Source organism: Oryctolagus cuniculus, chromosome 12 (genome assembly GCF_051225735.1).
Source record: "Oryctolagus cuniculus isolate XC-2025 breed Fujian yellow rabbit chromosome 12, ASM5122573v1, whole genome shotgun sequence".
NCBI classification, from domain to species: Eukaryota; Metazoa; Chordata; class Mammalia; order Lagomorpha; family Leporidae; genus Oryctolagus; species Oryctolagus cuniculus.
The window spans coordinates 108,961,341-108,983,074 of record NC_142878.1 but is presented as its reverse complement, the minus strand read 5'-3'; the positions used below and the strand labels follow the sequence as shown (position 1 = coordinate 108,983,074).

The following is a 21,734-nucleotide window of genomic DNA, read 5'->3' as shown; positions in this document are numbered from 1 at the left end:
AGCGAAGGAGCAGGTTGCGATTCAGACAAAGCGGGGTGGTCATCGGGGCGCGTGGATGAAGGCAGCACCTGGTGCAGGCAGCGGCGGTTTTGGGGTGGAGGTGGGAGTGGAAGGAGCAGAACCAGGGCACTGGAATGGTGCCTCCCCCCCCCCCCCCGTGCACGAGAGACCTAGCAGCAAGGCTGAGGTGGGTGGGTGGGGTCCTGGGGGAGCAGCCCTGCCGTGTGGGGGGAGCCCTTGGCTGAGCACCACGGGGCTGCCTCTTCGAGCCATGGAGACGCTGCTGGGGTCCGATTGGAGCAAGACCACGCCCATCATTCTGATGACAGCCACCTGAGAGCGAGGGCAGGTGTCGCCAACACCACACCTGTGCACTCAGCCTCTGGCCTGAGTTCCCACCTTCTTTATGCTCCTTCCACCTCCTCCACCAGGCAGCACCCCGAGTGTTTGTTTCAAAAATACAAAACCTCAGCCCGGGGCTGCAGCTCAATAGGCTAATCCTCCGCCTGCGGTGCCGGCACCCCGGGTTCTAGTCCCGGTTGGGGCGCCGGGTACTAGTCCCAGTGGCTCCTCTTCCAGTCCAGCTCTCTGCTGTGGCCCGGGACGGCAGAGGAGGATGGCCCAAATGCTTGGGCCCTGCACCCCATGGGAGACCAGGAGGAAGCACTTGGCTCCTGGCTTCGGATCGGCCATTAGGGGGATGAACCAACAGAAGGAAGACCTTTCTCTCTGTCTCTCTCTCTCACTGTCTAACTCTACCTGTCAAAAAAAAAAGTTTTAAAAAAATGCAAAACCTCATTTAAAAAATTATTTATTTATTTATTTATTTACTTATTTACTTATTTATTTGAAAGGCAGAGTTACAAAGAGGCAAAGAGAGAGAGAGAGAGGTCTTCGACCCACTGGTTCACTCCTCAGATGGCCACAACGGTCAGAGCTGCACCGGTCTGAAGCCAGGAGCCAGGAGCTTCCTCTGGGTCTCCCACATGGGTGCAGGGGCCCAAGGACTTGGGCCATTTTTCGCTGCTGTCCCAGGCCATAGCAGAGAGCTGGATTGGAATTGGAGCAGCCGGGACTTGAACACCACTGCAGGTGGTGGCTTTACCTGCTATGCCACAGCGCGGACCCCAAAACCTCATTTCAAAATCACCCTCTTGCCTGAACCCCTCACGTAGCTCCCACCACCCCGAGAAGGGTTATCAGACTCCTGAGCAGAGCCTGCCGGGCCTCTCCCTCTAACTTTGCACGCTCCCCTCACGCCACCTCCTCCAGGGTGCCTTCCTGGATCCTGTCCTCAGCTGAGATTTGCTTCCAGCCCTTCTCCTTGGCCATCGGACCCTTGCTGTGACATGCCCCCCACACACACAACCTGCCACTTCTTCCTCCGTGCCCTAACGTGGGGAAGAACCAAGTGGGAAGCGGGTCTGTGAGCACCATCCTGGCGAGACACTGACTTACAGATGGGACACAAGGAAGGTGACATCACCCCCCAAAATGCAGGCGACAGGGAACACTTCCGGGGCATCCTCTGCGTCACCCCCCCACCCGCCACAGTGGGGTCCATCCTTTAGTCTCGACTGGAGCTCGAGCTGCCAAGAGGACTGGCTGGTGTGGCAGCCATGGCGGCGAGGCAGGGAGCGAGGCCTGAGCTTCCCCTGGCCGGAGAAACAGTGGCCTGGGCACGGGTGCTGGAGGCCACCGCATGCTGGGGTTCTGGGCATGGGTGCTGGGAGCCCACCGCATGCTGGGGTTCTGGGCATGGGTGCTGGGGGGCCACCGCGTGGTGGGGTTCCTGACCAGGGTCTCAGGAAACCCCATCTCTCTGTAGAAGGTGCATTCCTCACTCACATTCCTCCAAGGGGCTCTTGGCACTGGCTGATTCATTGGCTAAAAAGCCAGTTCTCCCATTTCTCAGCTGGACAAACTGAGGTCAGGAGGGCAAAGGCCAAGGGCACAGCACAGAGCCGGTCCAGGCAGAACCTGGCTCCCAGGCCTCTTGTCCACTAGACAGGGCCCTTGCACCATGATTTACTGGCCCACGGGGGCAGAAGGTGGACGAGCTTGGCCTCTGGACCAGGGTCCCCAGCCCCCAGGCTCCTGGGCAAGAGGCAGCTGCATGGCCTTGTGAGAGGCATGCCCTTTTTGGGAAGGCGGCCCTCACTGGGCACTGGGCAGAGAAGGAGGGAGCTGGGCAGGAGGTTCGAGGACCTTGGCCTGGAGCTGAGCACATTCCTAGGTCAAAGTTCCACGCCTTTGCGTGAGAAGCACTTGGCGAGGGCTCCCCAGGGATCAATACCAGGCACACAAGGGCAGGGCCAGGGGCAGTGGGCAGTGGGGAGGACAGAGGGCTCTGGGTTGGAGGGGCAGAGACCCAGCCCAAGGTCTGGGCTCAGCGGAGTCGTCCAGCCCAGAGCTTTGGGCCAGCACCACTGAGGGCCCTGTGGCAGGGGACTGACAGGAGCCGCCCCCCGAAGAAGAGCCCACGCTGGGTCAGGAAATGCTACAGGAGCAGCCAGGGAGGGGGTTAAAGGCCATCATGGAGTATGAGGAGCATGGACGGGCGTCCCTGCATGGGCTGGGGCTGTGGCTATTTGGGAATCTGGGTGGATGGAGACCTGGGCCATGTCTCCAATTGCGCCTTCATCCCATCTAGTCAACCCAGCTCTGGGTCCTCAGTTCCGTCCCATCCTCCCCTGCCCGTCCACAGAGACCCTTGGCTCCCTGGCTCCCGACTGCTGTAATTAAGGATCTCCCATATCGGTCTTGGCCTAAGCTGTCGTCCTGACATCAGCACGAAGGTGCCCTCTTTCACTCTCAAAGGAGCCTGGCTCGGGGCCGGCGCTGTGGTGTGGCAGGCTAAGGCTCCACCTGCAACGCTGGCATCCCACATGGGTGCCGGTTCAAGACCCGGCTGCCCAGGAAGGCAGTGGAGGATGACCTAAGTCCTAGGGCCCCTGCACCCATGTGGGAGACCTGGAGGAAGCTCCTGGCTCCTGGTTTCAGATCGGCACAGCTCCAGCCATTGCGGCCAGTTGGGGACTGAACCATTGGATGGAAGACCTGTCTCTCTTTCTCTGCCTCTCCTCTCTCTGTGTAACTCTGACTTTGAAATAAATAAATAAATATTAAAAAAAAAGAAGAAGAATTCTGACCCTTGGGATCCAGAGCTGTGGTGTAGCAGGTTAAGACTCTGCCTGCAGTGCAGGCATCCCACATGGGCGCCAGTTCAAGTCCCAGCTGCTCCATTTCTGATTCTGCTCCCTGCTAATGGCTTGGGAAAGCAGTAGAAGATGGACCAAGTGCTTGGGGTCCTGCACCCATGTGGGAGACCCTGAAGAAGCTCCTGGCTCCTAGCTTGGCCTGGCCTAGCCAAGGCTGACCAAAGTGGCCATTTTGGGAGTGAACCAGCAGATGGAAGCGCTCTCTCTCTCTCCTTCTCTCTCTGAATCTCTGCCTTTCAAATAAATAAATAAACCTTAAAAAAAATTCTGACCCAAGGGGCCAGCCAGGGCGGCTTACCCAGCCGAGCCTCTGAGTGACAGAAGCCAACAAGACCACTCAGGCTGGACAGGCTCCTAAGAGGTCGCTCCTGTTGAACAGCTGGGCCCTGGATAGAATGGCCTCCAACAGGCCCACTCTGGGGGCTCAGCATGTCTGCGGAAGCCCCCACTATGGCTGCCGAGGGCCATGGCAGGGTGGGTCCATTGCGTCTGGGCCCTGCGGGAGCTATGCTGGAGGCGCCTTGGCTGGGGTGGCCCTGGGACGCCAGCAGAGCCGGGTCCCAGGCATCAGCTGCCCCTTTGCTCCCTGCTGCCCGAAGCCCTCTGCCCTCCCGCCTGCAGCTGTGCTGAGGCGGAGACCCCGCCCCTTACAGAGGAAGATTCTAGAAGCAGGGGAGCAGCCTCCTGACTGCGGCCTGCAGGGCCCTCCCCAGCCGGCTCCCTCACCCCCTGCAGCCCCTCCTCCTCCCCAGGCACAAACCCGGGCCAGTCCCCACCTGTGTCCATCAGCCCAACGCAGTCCCTCACCTGGGGTCGTGCAGAGGGGCCATTTGTGCAGGTGAGAGAGACCAGGAGGGAGGCTGCAGCTCCTGAGCGCTGGCCCAGCAGAGCAGGGGTTCGGGGGGGAGCGGGCAAAGGCAGAGCCCCCAGAAGGCGGCTGTGGAGAGGCTGCCGAGCAGAGTGTGGCCCACGCAAGGACTGCAGCTGTGGCTCAAGGCTCTCAGGGCTCCTCCGCACTGGCTCTGTGCCCTCCGCCCTGCTGGGGGTCAGGAACTCACCCAGATCTCCCACTCCTGGAGCAGGCGTCCCCACTGCCTCCTGGGGGCTGCATTAGCAGGAATCAGGTGTGGGATGCCAGCAGCTGAACCACCAGGCTTGGCCCCCGCCCCCTAGTTGACTTTTATTTTCAGCCCTGAGAGACCTCAAACATACTTTACATTGAGAGTCGGGAGCAGGAAGTGAGGTACCAGGTCCAACAGGGTCAGTTCAGGGGACCCCCTCCGGCCACGACGGCTTTGGCACCAACCTGGGGCTGCCACGGGTCCTTGTTAGCTGCTTGCCTGCTGGTGCCAGCCCCTCTGTGAAGTCCACGCTGGCCGCTGTAAGGACAGAACACACCCACTGTGCGACCCGCACTGTATTCAAAATCGAGGGAGGGGCTGGCGCGGTGGCCCCGTGGGTGAAGCTGCCGCCTGTGACTCCGGCATTCCACATGGGCACCAGTTTGAATTCCAGCTGCTCCAATTCCGATTCAGCTCCTGGCTAATGCGCCAGGGAAGGCAGCAGAGGATGGCGCAAGTGCTTGGGTCCTGCCTCCAATGCGGGAGACCCAGATGGAGTTTCTGGCTCCTGGCTTCGGCCTGGCCCTGCCCTGGTCGGTGAGACCATTTGGGAAGTGAGCCAGCAGATGGAAGATTTCTCTCTCTCTCTCTCTCTCTCTCTCTCTCTGCCCCCCCCATCTGTCTATAACTCTGCCTTTCAAATAAATAAATCTTTTCTAAAAGAGTTAAAATATTTATTTATTTGAGAGGCAGAGTAACAGAGGAGAGAGAGAGAGAAAGAGAGAGAGAAAGAGAGAGAGAGATCTTCTATCAGCTGGTTCACTCCCCAGATGCCCACAACAGCCAGGGCAGGGCCCAGTGGAAGCCAGGAGTCAAAAATTCCATCCGGGTCTCCCATGTGGGTGCAGGGACCCAAGCACTTGGGCCATCCTCTGCTGCCTTCCCTGGCGCATTAGCAGGAAGCTGGATTGGAAGCCGAGTGGCCAAGGCCTGAACCAGCACGCCCATAGGGATACAGGTGTCCCAGCTTAACCCACTGGGCCACAACAGCTGCGCGCCCCAGGCTGGCCCCTCGAGCCGCGTTATGTGGCAGTCACGAGTGGGACTTCACAAGGCGATGTCTTCACAGCGGGGCTGAGAGAAGCAGGCAAGCAGCTAAAGACGGCAACGGCAGGCCAGACTGGGAAGACTCGCGTGAGTGGAGACGGGAGCCCGAGCCGCAAAGGCATCCTGGTGTTGCATTATAAGCAGCTCTGACCCGGAAGCACTGTGTTTCCTTGAGGAGCTTTGCGGGAGGGAGAAGTGATGGGAGGAGGGCAGACGTCCCCCGCAAGGGAACGACGGGAAGGCAGAAGGCAGACCAGAGCGATCCCAGGGCACCTACATCTACCTGCTACACCGCAATGCCAGCCCCATGTCTCTCCTCTCTCTCCAACTCTGCCTTTCAAATAAATAAATTAATAATCACACAGAAACTGTCACAGCCATGAAGAGTCCAATGACTAAATGTCTCCAGGTGTCCTGGACAAGACCCTGGAAGAGAAGAGACGTTACGCAAGCCAAGGGCCTCTGAGTAAACTGTGAACTGTAGTTAGTTCATGAAAGTTCCATTCTGTACCAGCACGGCCTAGCTTGGCCCTTGACCCGTTTTATGTGCACAGCTTTACCGTCCTACCTTCCCCAGCCTCCAACCCCCGCTGTGCTCTGTCCCATTTCCCATCCTGCCCCTCGACGTCTCCACTGGCTGACCCCACAGCTTCCCCGTATTCAGGGGTGAAAAGCCCAGTTCAGCCTAAAGTAAGATTTGCACCCCATGCCCGACCTAAGGCTGCGCTCCACCCTCTCTCAGACCCAGCCAAGACCTGAGCCTCTCTTAAAGGCCCCTTCCATACAGCGAGCACCTGTACATTCATAGAAGGCTGACGTTCCTCAGACGAGAGAGAGAGAGAGAGAGAGAGAGCGAGCGCAGAGAGGCCAGTGCTCTGGCGTAGTGGGCTAAGCCACCGCCTCTGGCGCGGGCATCCTACATGGGCGCCAGTTTGTGTCCCGGTTGCTCCTCTTCCGATCCAGCTCTCTGCTATGGCCTGAGAAAGCAGTGGAGGATGGGCTGAGTCCTTGGGCCCCTGCGCCCACGTGGGAGATCGGGAGGAAGCGCCTGGCTCCTGGCTTCGTGTTGGCACAGCTCCTGCCATTGCGGATATTCAGGGAGCAGACCAGCAGATGGAAGACCTCTCTCTCTCTCTCTCTCTCTCTCTCGCTCGCTCGCTCTCTGTCTCCCCCCACCCTGTAACTCTGCCTTTCAAATAAATAAAAAATAAATCTTTTTTTTTTAAAGACAGCAGATAGATGTCATCCACTTGGATAACAGGTAGATTGATTGACAGATGACAGGCAGATGATTGCTAGATGGACAAATGGATACATAGAGGGTACATAAATGACAGCAGAGAGCTGACCGACAGATGTTAAATAGATACTAGCAGATAAGCAGATGATGGATCCATAGGAAGACAGATTGATAGGTAGACAGAGGATGGACAGAAAGATAGAAGACAGATGACAGATAAAGATGGTGGATAGATAGGTAGACAGAGGATGGACAGATAATCATCTCTTATTGAGAGATGATTGATAAATGATAATAGATGGATGACAGGGAGCGATGATAGAGCATTTGAAAGCAGGCTGCCGGTGTCACGGCACTCCACCCCTAACCAGCACCCCCCTGTCCCCACAAACCAGGGTACCCCCTCACACCCGTGCTGCTGTGTGCAGAAGGAAGAAGACCAGCCCTCAGCCCAGGATGCCGTCTCCCGGCCACGGTCACGGTCACATGTCCCCAGTTCTCCCGGAGCTGTCCTTGGCAGCCTGTGAGAGATTCTGTGTGCTGGCCGCCTTCCGCACGCCACATCTGGCCGCCCCGTCTCCGGAGCAGCCCTTGTCTATTCTGGCCCAGCGATTCTGGCCGGAGCCCTCATGTCGCACGAGCAACCTCATTTGCTCTTTAGTTTCTCACTGTGTCTCCCAGGAGGCAGGAACGTGAGGGAACTTTCTAGAAGGCTCAGGCCAAGATGCGGAGCCGGCTGGAGTCATAGGTTGTTGGGGAGGTGGCACTAGAGGGGCAGCGTGGGCCCCTGGACCAAGTGCCCGCAGGGACCCTCCCTCTGGGGACAGCGCCCACTCCCAGCCCCCTGGCCTGCCCTGGAGGGAAGCGGATCCGCCTGCCCTGGACATCTACTGAAGAGCTGGCCATTACCATGATCCTCTCTGGCCCAGCCCCAGGGAGCTGGCCTGGGGCCTGGGGAGTGGGCGGAGCTGAGGGCTCATGGCCCAAAGCCGAGGGTTGATCCTTCCAACTTTGTTCAGTGATCCAACTTTGATGTCAGGTGACCAGGCCAACCTGATAGGTGGTAGGGAATATAAATGCCCCCTCGGCCGGAGCCTGCCGCCGTGGACAGCCCCCACAGCCCCGCCGATCTGAAGCACCTGCCTCTACAGGTAAGTTGCTCGGCCCTCGGGACTCCCTGCTCTACAGCGATGGGGGGCGGGGGGCCCTGGGTTACCTGGAGGAGGCCTGAGCCCTGGCCTTCGTAACTACGCCAGCTCTGGAGGCCAGTGCCTCCATTTTCCAAGGAGCGGTTTAACCTAGGACATCTCCAAGGGTCCCTCCTCGGAGTGGGGGAGAGGAGAGGAGGGTCCTTGCTAGCCACGAGGGTGGCCTGGCCAAGGCTGCTGCCCAACCCCAGCCTCCCAGGCTGTGATGGACAGGGACTCACTCATCATTGGGGGCGGAGGGAGGCACCCTTCCTGGTATGGACCAGAAGCTGTTTGTTGCAGCCCTGGGACCTCGCCTCCTCCGTGTCACTGGGTGGGGGAGCTCCACATGGCCGGCAGGAAGCCAGCCCTGGTAGGGGCCTGTTGGCACAACCTCCAGAGTGCACGTGCACACACACACACACACACACACAGTGCTGGGGGCCCACCTCAGCGTCCTGGGTACCCACTCTGGGAGTTCGCAGCCTCTGTGGGTTGCAGCAGGCAGGCAGCCAAGCACAGAGCCTGGATGAGGACGCGGATGGAGGAGCAGCTCCGTCCAGACCCTCAGCCCGGCCCCTCCCGCCTCGCCCCTTCTGTTGCTGCAGATGGCGATGTCCCCAGCCGCTCCCCTCTCGGTCACTGAGCTGCTCCTGGTCTCTGCCGTCTTCTGCCTGGTGTTCTGGGCGGTCAGGGCCTCGAGGCCTAAGGTCCCCAAAGGCCTGAAGCGTCTGCCGGGGCCCTGGGGCTGGCCCCTGCTCGGGCACCTGCTGACGCTGGGCAAGAACCCGCACGTGGCGCTGGCGCGGCTGAGCCGGCGCTACGGGGACGTGTTCCAGATCCGCCTGGGCTCCACGCCCGTGGTGGTGCTCAGCGGCCTGGACACCATCAAGCAGGCCTTGGTGCGGCAAGGCGACGACTTCAAGGGCCGGCCTGACCTCTACAGCTCCTCCTTCATCACCGAGGGCCAGAGCATGACCTTCAGCCCAGACTCGGGGCCCGTGTGGGCCGCCCGCCGGCGCCTGGCCCAGGACTCCCTGAAGAGCTTCTCCATCGCCTCCAACCCCGCCTCCTCCAGCTCCTGCTACCTGGAGGAGCACGTGAGCCAGGAGGCCGAGAACCTCATCAGCAGGTTCCAGGAGCTGATGGCGGCTGTGGGGCGCTTCGACCCCTACAGCCAGCTGGTGGTGTCGGCGGCCAGGGTCATCGGGGCCATGTGCTTTGGGCGGCACTTCCCGCAGGGCAGTGAGGAGATGCTGGACGTCGTGAGGAACAGCAGCAAGTTCGTGGAGACCGCCTCTTCCAGCAGCCCCGTGGACTTCTTCCCCATCCTGCGCTACCTGCCCAACCGCCCCCTGCAGAGGTTCAAGGACTTCAACCAGAGGTTCCTGCGGTTCCTGCAGAAAACCGTCCGGGAGCACTATGAGGACTTCGACAGGGTGAGCCCTGGGTGCACCTGCCGAGGGACCCCCCCCCCCCCAGGACCAGCCATGTGGCCCAGGGCCAACCACGCCTCCTCAGAATCCACACCCTTACCGCTTCCCCATCAGGGGCCCTGGGAGACCCGCCAGCACCGTGGGGGGTGCCCTCAGCCTTTGTCCTGCGGGAACCTGAACCCCAACAGTGGCTGATCCCCAGCTCTGCCTTCGCTTCACTTCCCTGTTCACACCGGCCTCTTCCTCCTTTGAAACTGGACCCTGGGTTGTTGGGAGAGGGGTCAAGCCTCCTGCTGTGAGCCCCAGGCAGGGCGGAGGGGGGAGCACCCAAGGACACGCCACCCACCGGGGCCGGCGTTTGGCGCCCTAAGCCCGTGTCCCTTCAGAACAGCATCCAGGACATCACGGGCGCCCTCTTCAAGCACAGCGAAAAGAACTCCAAGGCCAACGGCGGCCTCATCCCCCAGGAGAAGATCGTCAACCTCGTCAACGACATCTTTGGAGCTGGTAGGGGCGGGACCCTGCCCCTCCACCCCCACCCGGTGCCTGCTGGGCACCCACACCCTCGTTCAGCCCCAGGGCCCATCAGACGGCCTCCCAGCCTCACACCGGCTAGCACAGGACACAGGAACCTGGCCCGAGCTGTGCCACCAACTCCCACTGGAAACTCTGCTCCAAGTCCCTCTCCCCCTGCACACCTCAGCTTCCCCACGGAGCGATAAAGAACCCTCTGACCTCTAAGCCTAGCCCCTGTCATGCCGGCAGCTGATGACCAATGTCCCAAGTCCACGCCAAGAAGCCCAGCCCTGCCCCCAGGAAGCTCAGGGGCTGGGGTCAGAGGAAGATACGGCTTGGTCCCTCCCTGGCAGGTGCTTGTTTAACGCAGGTCTCCGTGGTCCTTCCGTCCTTCCTTCCTATCCCCCCCAGGGTTTGACACCATCACCACAGCACTCTCATGGAGCCTCATGTACCTGGTGACCAACCCCAGGAGACAGAGAAAGATCCAGGAGGAGCTGGGTAGGTGGTGCCCTTGACCCTGTGGCTGGGCTTGATCCATCTACAGATGCCTGCTACGCACCTGCTCTGTGAAAGCCCGGATGGACAGTGATGCCCACCCTTGCCCCAAAAATGCTGGGGAGCAGTGGGGCCCCGTGTAGAGTGACACAGGTGCCGAGTGCCACAGTAGCCCTGAGCTCCGTCCGTCGCCCACCCCTGGTGTTCTGCAGACGCTGTGGTTGGCAGGGCGCGGCAGCCCCGCCTCTCCGACAGACCCCAGCTGCCCTACCTGGAGGCCTTCATCCTGGAGCTCTTCCGACACACCTCTTTCGTCCCCTTCACCATCCCCCACAGGTGAGGCGGCCATCTTGCCCGCCCCAGGCCTTGCCAGGAGAAAGCCACACCCAGATCACAGCGCTCCCTCCGCTCTGCCCCCATCCCCTCCCTGCCAGCACCCTCGCCCCAGCCCAGCAGCCTCCAACGGTGCTGGTGTAGGACCCGGAGTGACCCCCACCCTCTCCTCGGCTCCTACAGCCCTACCTCTGCCCCGCAGCCAATCCCGACACAAACCTGCCCTCCGGGAGTATCTTGCACTCACCTGGCGGGTCCAGCCTCTCTGCTGTCTGCCAGGACCTAACAGCCGCCGAGCCTTGATTACGTCCTGAAATTGAACGAAATCAAGGGAGTTAGTGAACGCTGACTTCAGCAGCAAGCAAGAGGCTGTTGTGGTGCAGCAGGCTAAGCTGTGACTTGCAATGTCAGCGTCCCATATCAATGCCTGGTTCAAGTCCCGGCTGCTCCACTTTTTTCTTGAAAAAAAATTTTTTAAGATTTTATTTATTTTATTTGAGAGTTAGAGTTACAGACAGTGAGAGGGAGAGACCAAGAGAAAGGTCTTCCGTCCATTGGTTTATTTATTTATTTATTTGAGAGGTAGAGTTACAGACAGAGAGAGGGAGAGACAGACAGAGAGGTCTTCCATCTGCTGGTTCACTCTGCAAATGGCCACAACAGCCAGAGCTGAGCCAATTTGATCTGATCCGAAGCCAGGAGCTAGGAGCCTCCTCCAGATCTCCCAGGTGTGCAGGGGACCAAGCCCTTGGGCCACCCTCTACTGCTTTCCTAGGCGATAGCAGAGAGCTAGACTGGAAGAGGAACAGCCGGGACTAGAACCAGCGCCCATATGGGATGCCAGCGTTGCAGGTGGAGGCTTAGCCCACTATGAGATAGAGCCAGCCCTGGCTGCTCCACTTCTGATCCAGCTCCCTACTAATGTGCCTGGGAAGGCAGCGGATGGTGGTCCAACTCCTTGGGCCCCTACTATCTATATGATCTTCCATCTGTTAGTTCACCTCCAAACAACCACAATAGCCTGGGGCTGGGTCCTGCCAAAGCCAGGAGCCAGGAGCTTCATCCTGGTCTCCCACATGGGTGTAGGGCCCCAAGCACCTGGGCCATCACCTGCTGCCTTCCCAGGTACATTTGCAGGGAACTGGATCAGAAGTGGAGCAGCAGAATCTCAACTGGCTGCACCACAATGCCGGCTCCAGGAAGGGCCAAATGCGTGCTGAGCGCAGAGTTCAGCAAACTCGCTTTGAAGACAGGAGCTGGGGGAAGGGGAGGCAATTTCATCCCGCCTGCCAGGGTGGGGCCCGTGACTACATGGTGGGGGCGCTGGGACACAGTGGGCACGGGAGTGAGACTGCCCCAGCCCGGAGCCGGACGGAGCCCTCTTCCCTCCACAGCACCACCAGGGACACCACACTGAACGGCTTCCACATTCCCAAGGAATGCTGCATTTTCATAAACCAGTGGCAAATCAACCACGACCCGTGAGTACGCGTCCCTCGTGGAAAGACAAGCACAGCTTCGGTAGTCGGGAGGCTGTTTTGCCTGCTCAGAGCAGGTACGGGGAAGGAAGGAGGCGGCACCTGCTACGTAGCCTGTCCAGATGGCCAAGCTCGGTCCATGTTTCTCAGACGTTAGTGCACGCAAGAGTCGGCCAGTGGGCCAAGTGTCTAGCCTGGTGGTTAGGACGCCTGCGTAGCTGAGTTTGATTTCTGGATCCAGCTCCTGGCTCCAGCTTCTCACTAGTGCAGACCCTGGGAGGCAGTGGAGATGGATCAAGTGGTTGGGTTCCTGCCACCTGCGTGGGGGACCTGGAGGAGGCTCCTGGCTCCTGGCTGTGGCCCAGCCCAGCCCTGGGCATTGCAGCCTTTTGGGGAGTGAACAAACAGATGGAAGCGCTCTCTCACTCTTTCTCTCTCTTGCTCCCTACCTTTCTTTGTGCAACTCTGACTTTCAAATGAATAAGTCTTTTTTCAAAATAGAGCTGGGCGGGAAGCTTGCTCCATATTCTGGCCCCAGCCCCCAGAGCACATCTCACAGGTAAGGCGGAGCCCCTTCTGGTGTGAATGGGCCTCCTCCTCTCCTGGGGATGCCCCACTGAGTCCATGGGCAGAGGACTTGTAACTTACCAGCCAACCTGGGACACTCTTGCGATGGAAGGTGCTATCAATATTGTGCTATTAACGACTACTCTGAAATAAGGGCATGAACCCAGTCACACTGCTGAGTCCCCTCGCCAGAGGCGTGGAGTTAAACACATTTTAATTTACTTTAAATAAAGCAAAAAAAATTGATATTAAAAAGCACTATCTTCAAGGCTATTTTTTTAACGTTTATTTTTGTCTACTTGATAGAGCAACACAGAGAGAGAGAGAGAGAGAGCGCGTGCGCAAGGGAGCGAGGAAGGCGGATCTTCCATCTGCTGGCTCACTCCCTAAACGCCAGCAACAGCCTGGGCCGGGGGCGGGCCAAGTCAGGAGCCTGGAGCCCCATCCTGGTCTCCCGTTTGTGTAGCGTTGTCGCCGTCTTCCAGAGCACACTAGCAGGAAGTTGGATGCGACGTGGAGGAGTGGGAACTCGACCCACAACTAAGCCGTCTGTGCCACAACGCCCAGCCCCAGGATAATCGTGTGAAAGAAAGCTTTATAAAAGAAAGAAACGTCAGAGTTCAGTTTGGGGGCAGGATTTGGTACAATGCTTAAGACAGGAACGCCGCATCCCATATCCGTCCCATACTGGAGTGCCTGGGTTCAAGGCCTAGTTCCAGCTTCCTGCTACCGGGCACCCTGGGAGGCAGCGGGTGATGGCTCAAGTCCTTTGATCTCTGCCACCCACGTGGGAGATCTGGGTGGCGTTCTGAGCTCCTGGCTTCAGCCTGGCCCAGCCTCGGCTATTGCAGACAATTCGGGGAGTGAACCAGGGTCAGCTCTCCTGCCTTCCTCTCGCAGGCAGCTGTGGGGGGACCCGGAGGAGTTCCGGCCCGAGCGATTCCTCACGGCGGACGGCGCGGCCATCAACAAGCCCCTGAGTGAGAAGGTCACGCTCTTCGGCCTCGGCAAGCGCAGGTGCATCGGGGAGACCCTGGCCAGGTGGGAAGTCTTCCTCTTCCTGGCCATCCTGCTCCAGCGGCTGGAGTTCAGCGTGCCACCCGGCGTGCCCGTGGACCTGACCCCCATCTACGGGCTGACCATGAAGCACCCGCGCTGTGAGCATGTCCAGGCTCGCCCACGCTTCTCCGACCAGTGAGGGCGGCCGGGGGCGGGGCTGCGGCGGTCGCTCTGGGGGCTCGGCCGCCCTCTCCTGCTCTTCTTCACAGTAACTTCCTCCGCAATGCCCCGCCCCGTCCCCAGAACCCCACCCTCCCCTGCCGCCCAGCCCTGGGCAGCGGCGGCTCTACTTTCTGCCTGCAGCTTCCTTGCCCTGCGCCCACCCTGTCAATGGTCTTGTGGCTGGCTACTTTCCCAGAGCGCAAAGCTCCCCAGGCCCGGGGCTACATCCCAGGCTCAGTGGCCAGCTCCTCTCTGCTCTGGCTCAAGTCTTGAACACGTGAAGCGCCTGGGGAGGAAGGGGCCCAACCCAGATGAAGCTCCTGGCTTCTGCCCTGCCCGGCCCTGGCTGTTACGTCCATTTGGGGAGTGAACCAGCAGATGGAAGATCTCTCTCTCTCTCTCTCTCTCTGCCTCTGCTTCTCTGTAACTCTGCCTTTCAAATAAATAAATATTAAAAAAAAATCAGTATCAAGTGTGAAAGTCAACCCAGAGAGCGAGAGAAAAGGTTTACAGAGTATGCACCTGATAAGAAACCGATATCCAGACCGTGAAGAATTGCCACATCTTAGCAATGAGAAATCGACCAACCAAACTCAAAAATGGGGCGGGGGTTGAGGTAGAGCCGTTAAGTCACAGCGTGGGACACCCGCACCCCACGCTGGAGTGCTTGGTTCAGGTCCTGGCTGCTCCACTTCCCGCCCAGACCCCTGCTAACGCGGACGCTGGCAGGCAGCAGCCATGGCTCGAGTAACTGGGTCCCTGAACCACGTGGGAGGCCCGCAGGGAGTTCTAAGTTTCTGGCTTCCCCCGGCCTCAGCCCCGGCACCAACCGATGGCAGGGATTTTAGGGAGAGAATGAGTGGATGAGAACTCTCTCCTTCTGCCTCACAAGTAAATCAATAAAATCCCTTTAAAGGTTAAACACAGAACTGCCGCGGGATTCAGGTATTCCACCCCGAGGTGCGTACTCAGAAGAACTGAAAATAGGAGCTCAGACAGAAACTCGGTCCCAGACGACACCCCAACCGCCCATCGCGAGATGAGTGACCCACAAAACGGGGTCTACACATCCCACCTGTGTGACGGGACCTCAGGAAGCGTGTGGGAGATGGAATTAAAAAGAGAAGTTTGTTTTGATACAAAAGCTTTTGGGAGCCAGGCAAAGCTGGGTGTGTGTGTGTGTGTGTGTGTGTAGGTGGGAGGGCTGAGTGTGTGTGTGTGAGCTGAGTGTGTGTGTGTAGGTGGGGGCTGGGTGTGAGGGGGGCTGGGTGTGTGTGTGTGTGTGTGGGCTGAGTGGGGGGGGGGCTGGGTGTGGGGGGGCTGAGTGTGTGTGTATGTGTGTGGGGGCTGGGTGTGTGGGTGCGGGTGGGGGCTGTGTGTGTGTGTGAGCTGAGTGTGTGTGTGTATGTGTGTGTGGGCTGAGTGGGGGGGGCTGGGTGTGGGGGGGCTGAATGTGTGTGGGGGGCTGTGTGTGTGTGTGTATGTGTGGGCTGGGTGGGGGGGCTGAGTGTGTGCGTATGTGTGGGGGGGGCTGGGTGTGTGGGTGTGGGTGTGGGCTGGGTGTGTGTGCTGAGTGTGTGTGTGGGGGCTGGGTGTGTGTGGGTATGTGTGTGGGCTGAGTGTGTGTGTATGTGTGTGTGTGGGCTGGGTATGTGGGGGGCTGAGTGGGGGGGCTGGGTGTGGGGGGGCTGAGTGTGTGTGTGTGAGCTGAGTGTGTGTGTGTGGACTGAGGGTGTGTATGTGTGTGTGTGGGCTGTGGGGGGGTACTGAGTGTGTGTGTATGTGTGTGGGGGCTGGGTATGGGGGGCTGGGTGTGTGTGTATGTGGGGGGGGGTTGGGGGGCTGAGTGTGAGTGTGTGTGTGTGACCTTGCTGAAGACTCTGGGCCCTGTGCAGTCCTGTTCCTGGCACGGGCAGCCACACAGGTCACCCTGGAACCAGGCACCAGTGAAGGGAGCAGGTGCAACAGAGACGATGCAGCAGGAGCACGCGTCCAGGCAGGACGTGGGGCACGCAGAGACGCAGAGGCCGTGGGGGCCGAGAGGGGCAGGATGGGCGTGGTCTGCTGGGCACCACAGGGGCGATGGCTGCATAACACCGTGAGTGTCATTGACACCGCTGAGCTGTGCACTTCCAATACTTATAACGGTAAAATGTGTGTGTTCTCCCACAATTCGTAAACGTTTTATTTGAAAGGCAGAGAAAGTGAGAGAGAGAGAGAGAGAGAGAGAGAGAGAGAGGTCTTCCATCTGCTGGTTCACTCCCCAAATGGCAGCAACAGCCAGGGCTGGGCCAGGCAGAAGCCAGGAGCCAGGAGCTTCTTCCAGCTCTCCCACGTGGGTGCAGGGCCCAAGCACCTGAGCCGCCACCTGCTGCCTCTCAGGCACATTAGCAGGAAGCTGGATCAGCAGAGCAGCTGGGCTGTGAACAGGCACTCGGGTACGGGATGGGAGCACGGCAGGCTGCAGCGTAACTGTGCCACAACACCAGCCCTAACCACGATTCTTTTTGAAAGGCAAGTGGGGCTGGCGCTGTGGCGTAGCAGGCAGAGCCACCGCCTGCAGTGTAGGCATCCCTTATGGGCACCAGTTCTAGTCCCGGCTGCTCCACTTCAGATCCAGCTCTCTGCTATGCCCTGGGAAAGCAGTGGAGATGGCCCAAGTCCTTGGGCCCCTGCACCTGCATGGGAGACCTTGAAGAAGTCCTGGCTCCTGGCTTCAGGTCAGCCCAGCTCTGGCCATTGCAGCCGTTTGGGGAGGGAACCAGCGGATTGAAAACCTCTCTCTCTCTGCCTCTGCCTCTCTGTAACTTGGCCTCTCAAATAGATAAATAAATCTTAAAAAAAAAAAAAAAAGAAAGAAAGAAAGAAAAGAACACAATCAAACACTGGGTGCGATAAAAAGCTCTCGTAGCCATGAGAAGTCGTGAGGCTGACGAAAGAAGCCAGTGGGAGGGGGGGGGGCACTGAGGCAGTGAGATTCCTGGCCTTTGACACCCCGGAAAAGGCAAAGCGATGGAGACGGCAGAAGCACCAGTGGGCGTCAGGAGCGCAGGGTAAGGGGATGAAGAGCAGCGGAGGGCCCGCGTCCTGTGGGCCTCCAACACAGAGGACGGATGGCAGCAGGACCCCCAGCATCTGCTGCAGGCTTTCATCAGAAAACTGCAACAGTACCTCCTAAGCACCCCGCGCTACCAACTGCACAACCAGAGAAGCTGCACACTGTCTTTAAAGAAATAGGGGGTGGGGTGGCTAGACTGAGGCGCAGCGGGTGCAACCTGCAGTGCCCGCATCCCATGTGGGCAACAGTTTGGGAGCCGGCTGCTCCACTTCCGATCCAGCTCCCTGATGGTGGCCTGTGAAAAGCGGCAGAAGATGCCCAAATGTCTGGGCCTCTGCACCCATGCAGGAGACCTGGAGGAGGCTCCTAATGCTGGCTTCAGCCTGGCCAATGTGGCCATTCGTGGAGTGAACCAGTAGATGAAAGATCTCTCTCTCTCTCTCTCTCTCTCTCTCTGTGTAATTCCACCTTTCAAATAAAAATCTTTTAAAAATAAAACAACATATTTTTAAAGATTTATTTATTTATTTATTTGGAAGGCAGAGGCAGAGAGAGAGAGAGGTCTTCCATCTGCTGGTTCACTTCCCAGTTGGCTGCAACGGCTGGAGCTGAGCTGATCTGAAGCCAGGAGCCAGGAGCTTCTTCCAGGTCTCCCACGTGGGTGCAGAGGCCCAAGCACTTGGGCCATCTTCCACTGCTTTCCCAGGCCACTGCAGCACAGCACCACAGTGCTGGCCCCAAAATAAATTTTAAAAATCACTCTTGGCGGGCCAGCACCGTGGCATAGCAGGTAAAACTCTGGCGGTTGCTGCTATCCGGGGAGTGAACAGTGGATGGAAGATGTCTCTTTTTCTCTGTCCCTCCCTCTCTATTTGTAACTCTGCCTCTCAAATAAATAAATCTTTATAAAAAATTTTAAATCAGTGTTGGCTCATCAGTTACAATAAGTGGAGCTATTTTTGCAAGATGATAAATATGAGGGGAACTGAGCAGGTAACGGAAACTATTGGCTTCCCTCTCCTTTTCTTTTTCTGGCTTTTCTTTTAAAGATGTGTTTATTTATCTGAAAGGCAGAGAGAGAGAGAACAAAAGGAGAGAGATGTCTTCCAATCTCTGGTTCACTCCCCAAATGGCCACATTAGCCAGGTCTGGGGTTACACCGAAGTCAGGAGCCAGGAACTCCATCTGGGTCCTCCGTGTGGGGGGGGCAGGGTCCAAGCACTTGGGCCGTCCTCATCACCCGGGAGCTGGATTGGAAGTGGAGCAGCCGGAACTCTCGGGAGGCAGCGGCCCGGCCTCCCTGGAGGCCTCCTGTGGCCCCGTCTGCGGCTCTGCGTGCCCAGCGGTGCTCTGGGGGAACCGCGGTGACACCTGACAGCTTGCCAGCCCACCCTTCACCTGGGCAGCCCCACTCCCTGCTGGGCAGTGCTGACCGCCAAGTCCAGTCCCCAGCAGATGTGCTGAAGTGAGAGGGGACCGGCAGATCCCAGAGCCAGGTCCAACACTACTAAGCAGGGGCTGGTTACATAATCTCTCTACGTCCAGCAGTTGGGCGGATGATCCTACCCTGCAAGTCTGGTAGGAGGCTTAGTGAGCTCGTATGACGTGCCAGGTACCCATCAGTGCGTGCACACGCACACGCGCACACACACACACCAGGAATGCTGGTCTCCAGGCTGGTGCGTGTGGCGCACGTGCAGCTGTGAGCGCACCAGCCGTCCACGCGGGAGGCAGCACTCCTGGGAGCCTGCGCCCTCTCCCTGGGGCCCTGCCAGGCCCCACTTCCTTCCACCGCTCCCCCCTCCCCCAGAAGCTGGGGAGGGCTGGGGGTGCTGGCGTGCCAGGGAACAATGGGCCCCCAACCCTTTCCGGCCCATTGCGTGAGAAGGAGCTGCAGGAGGAAGCTCACCTCCCATAGGGACAGGCCCCCGCCCTTGCTGCCTGCCCCCAGGGAGGCCCAGGACACGGCCACCTGCACCGGCTCCCCGAGCCTGTCTTCTGGAGGGGCCGCCCCATCCAGGCATCCTGACCCCCATCTGTGGAGCTGCCAGGTGCCCCCAGCTCCCCGAGTGTGGTCCAGCCCACAGCAGTCTCCATGGGTGCTGACCACCGAGTGAGTGGCCGTGTCCCGTGAAGGAAGCCGGGGGCCCAGGGGCTGAGCAGCAAAGACGAGTGGATAGGATGCACCTCGGGGCAGCCGGGCACCCGCAGCCCGGGCAAAAATCCCCGCAGGGCAGCCAGCGCGCACACAGATCCCCGCCGCCGCTCAGCTCTGCACCAAACCCGCTCCCCCTCTCCCGCTCCCGCACACCCAGCCACGCCGGGTCTCCCGGGCTCTAGGTGGGTTCTGTGCCTCTACTGTCACCTTAGGGGGACTCTGGGGCAGGGCTGGGAGCTGCTTGGTCCACGCCCAGCACAGAGCCCAGCACGCCCTCGGCTGGCGGGTGGCTGGCCAGAACTTTGGAGCCGTCGACTATGTGTTGAGTGGCAAGGACTGGACAGGTTGGTCCCTTAAGCTTCCTGGCCTGGGTGCACAGAGGAAGCTCCAGCACACAGCAGGGCCATCCGTGGGGCTGGGCGCCGACATCCACCTGCCTACGTTTTGCTCCTCATTCTCCCACAACAGCCCCCTGCAGCTCTGTGCACGATCTCTACTCCCTTGTCCACAGAGACGGCGTCACCAGGTCCAGGCCTCCCTGAGCTCAGGTGTAACCATGGCCAGGGAGAAGGAGGCGCAGAAACCTGCCCGGCTACCCTGCCAGCTGCCCCCAACCCCACCCCTAGGAAGGCTGATCGTGGACTGCCTCCACCCCAAGGGCACGGGAGGGAGGGGGCGGCACACCTGCAGACACACGCCCAGGTGAGAGCACGCACGTACCTGGCTGCACAAACCTGGCGGACTCACGCACAGGGGACACCTCACCACCCAGGTCCACGCTCCCCCGGGCACGTGCGTCTGTGCCCATCGCAGCCGGTGCTCCTGGCTGGGAGACCCCTGGAGCTACTTCCTCTTGCAGCCTCCAAGGGGACGGCCGGCGGGTGGAGGGGCTTTGAGAGGGGCCCTCAGGGTGGTACACAGCTGTGGGGTGGGCGACAGCAAGACCAAAGCTCACCCGTTCAGCCGTGTCCGTTGTTACTGAAACACACGTCTGATTCCTGGTGGAAAGACTTGTGGGTGGACGAGCTCTCTGGGGCCCACAGCCCCACCCCCGCCGCCCAACACCAAAGACCTCAGCGTGGAAACCAACACCATGGGGCCCGGGAAGCACCTGGAGTTGCGGGAGCGACGGCTGGGAAAAGCCTTGAGTGTGACACGGACCCAAGAGCTGTAATGCAGAAGCCGGATTCTGCCCTCCCCCCCCCCCCTCGCCACGTGAACGCATCCTGCCTTCCAGAGAATCATGGGTAGGCAAGGGTGTGCGCTGTCAGCTCCCACCCCTGCCCCGGCTCAGGAAGCCTACCTGCCCTTGGCCCTAAGGGACCATGGGGACTCCAGTTCCCGCCCTGGGCCTCCTCCCTCTGCTCCCTGCCTGCCCCCAGCTAAGTAACCCCACCCCACCCCACCCCCATATGCCACCTGCAGATTCCGCTGACTTGAGCTGGGCCCTGGACGGATACAGATAAACGGGTAATGTCCTCAACGGGCAAAGAGTCCCTACAAAAAACAACTGAATAAAAAAGGCGCAAACAACATGAACCATTCACAGAAGAGGAGAATACAAGTGAATTTTTTAAAGATTTATTTGCAAGAGTTACGGCATGGAGGGAGGGAGAGAGAGAGAGAGAGAGAGAGAGAGAGAGAGAGAAGAGAATCTTCCATCCACTGGTTCACTCCCCATATGGCCATAATGGTCAGGGCTGGGCCAGGCCGAAGCCAGGAGCCAGGAGTTTTATCCAGGTCCCCAGTGTGGGCCCCTGCACCCACGTGGGAGACCTGGAAGAAGCTCCTGGCTCCCAGTTTCAGATCGGTGCAGCTCCGGCCGTTATGGCCAAATGGGGAGTGAACCAGTGGATGGAGGACCTCTCTCTCTTTCTGCCTCTCCTTCTCTGTGTAACCCCAACTTTCAAGTAAATAAATCTTTAAAAAAAAAAACAGAGGGGCAGGCGTAGTGGCAGTGTGGGCTCTGCTGCTGCTGGCGACATCAGCATCCAGTGCCAGAGCCGGCTTGAGTCCTGGTTTCTCCGCTTCTCACCCAACACGTTGAATGGCATTGATTCTGACCATAGGAAAAACGACTAAACAGATCACCTGAAGGGCCGTTACAGGGAGAGGAAGAGATAGCAAGAGAGGCAGAGAGAGATCTCCCATGCACTGCTTCACACCACCAACAGGTCTTCCACGCGGGTGCAGAGGCCCAAGGACTTGGGCCATCGTCTGCTGCTTTCCCAGGCCATAGCAGAGAGCTGGATCGGAAGTGGAGCAGCCGGGACTAGAACCGGCGCCCAGATGGGATGCTGGCCTTGCAGGCAGCAGCTCTACCCACTGCACCCCGGAAGTCACCGTTTTTGAACTCCCGGGCTTTGCGGCCTGGGTGCAGACGTCCTCCTCCATACACACGAGGTCTCTGACGACGCTGGGCGGAGCTGCCCGGGGGATGCGGCACTGAGAGCCGGCGGGCTTTGCTCTGCTCTCAGAAGCCCACAGTCCAGTCCAGGGGAGAGGGACACTAACAGCTCCCAAACTAACGCCTGGCGTCAAGCTGCCGGGAAGACACAGACAGAGACAGGGTGTGTGGGGGAGGGGGCGGGGCAGGCCCCCCAGAGGAGGTGGAATCCAGGGCGACCGACAGGCACAGGCTCTGAGGCAGGAA

General features: G+C 59.3%; 2 protein-coding genes across 3 annotated transcripts in view; one reads left to right on the top strand and one right to left on the bottom strand.

Annotated features, from left to right (window-relative positions):
• Positions 1 to 7,729: 7,729 nt before the first annotated feature.
• Positions 7,730 to 14,328, top strand: LOC149123230 (cytochrome P450 1A2-like). The gene is made up of 7 exons (XM_089310859.1): positions 7,730 to 7,780; positions 8,425 to 9,255; positions 9,639 to 9,759; positions 10,180 to 10,269; positions 10,479 to 10,602; positions 11,994 to 12,080; positions 13,545 to 14,328. The coding sequence occupies exons 2-7, from the start codon at positions 8,425 to 8,427 to the stop codon at positions 13,840 to 13,842; spliced, it is 1,551 nt and encodes a 516-aa protein (XP_089166985.1). The 5' UTR covers positions 7,730 to 7,780; the 3' UTR covers positions 13,843 to 14,328.
• The window catches only part of LOC149123228 (enhancer of mRNA-decapping protein 3-like), a 54,148-nt gene continuing 43,265 nt past the window's right edge, over positions 10,852 to 21,734 (bottom strand). Inside the window, exon 4 of one of the 2 annotated variants that reach the window (XM_089310898.1) lies at positions 10,852 to 10,909. In XM_089310898.1, coding sequence (XP_089167024.1) covers positions 10,908 to 10,909 — 2 coding nt within the window. In that variant the 3' untranslated portion in view covers positions 10,852 to 10,907. The remainder of the gene's footprint in view (positions 10,910 to 21,734) is intronic. The other variant, XM_089310896.1, reaches the window with a different exon arrangement.

Bases quoted from the DNA above. Each gene is read 5' to 3' on its own strand.
- LOC149123230 (XM_089310859.1), top strand. From the start codon at position 8,425: ATGGCGATGTCCCCAGCCGCTCCCCTCTCGGTCACTGAGCTGCTCCTG. The intron at 10,603-11,993 runs GTGAGGCGGCCA...TTCCCTCCACAG, and splicing joins CCCTTCACCATCCCCCACAG to CACCACCAGGGACACCACAC. The intron at 12,081-13,544 runs GTGAGTACGCGT...TTCCTCTCGCAG, and splicing joins TGGCAAATCAACCACGACCC to GCAGCTGTGGGGGGACCCGG.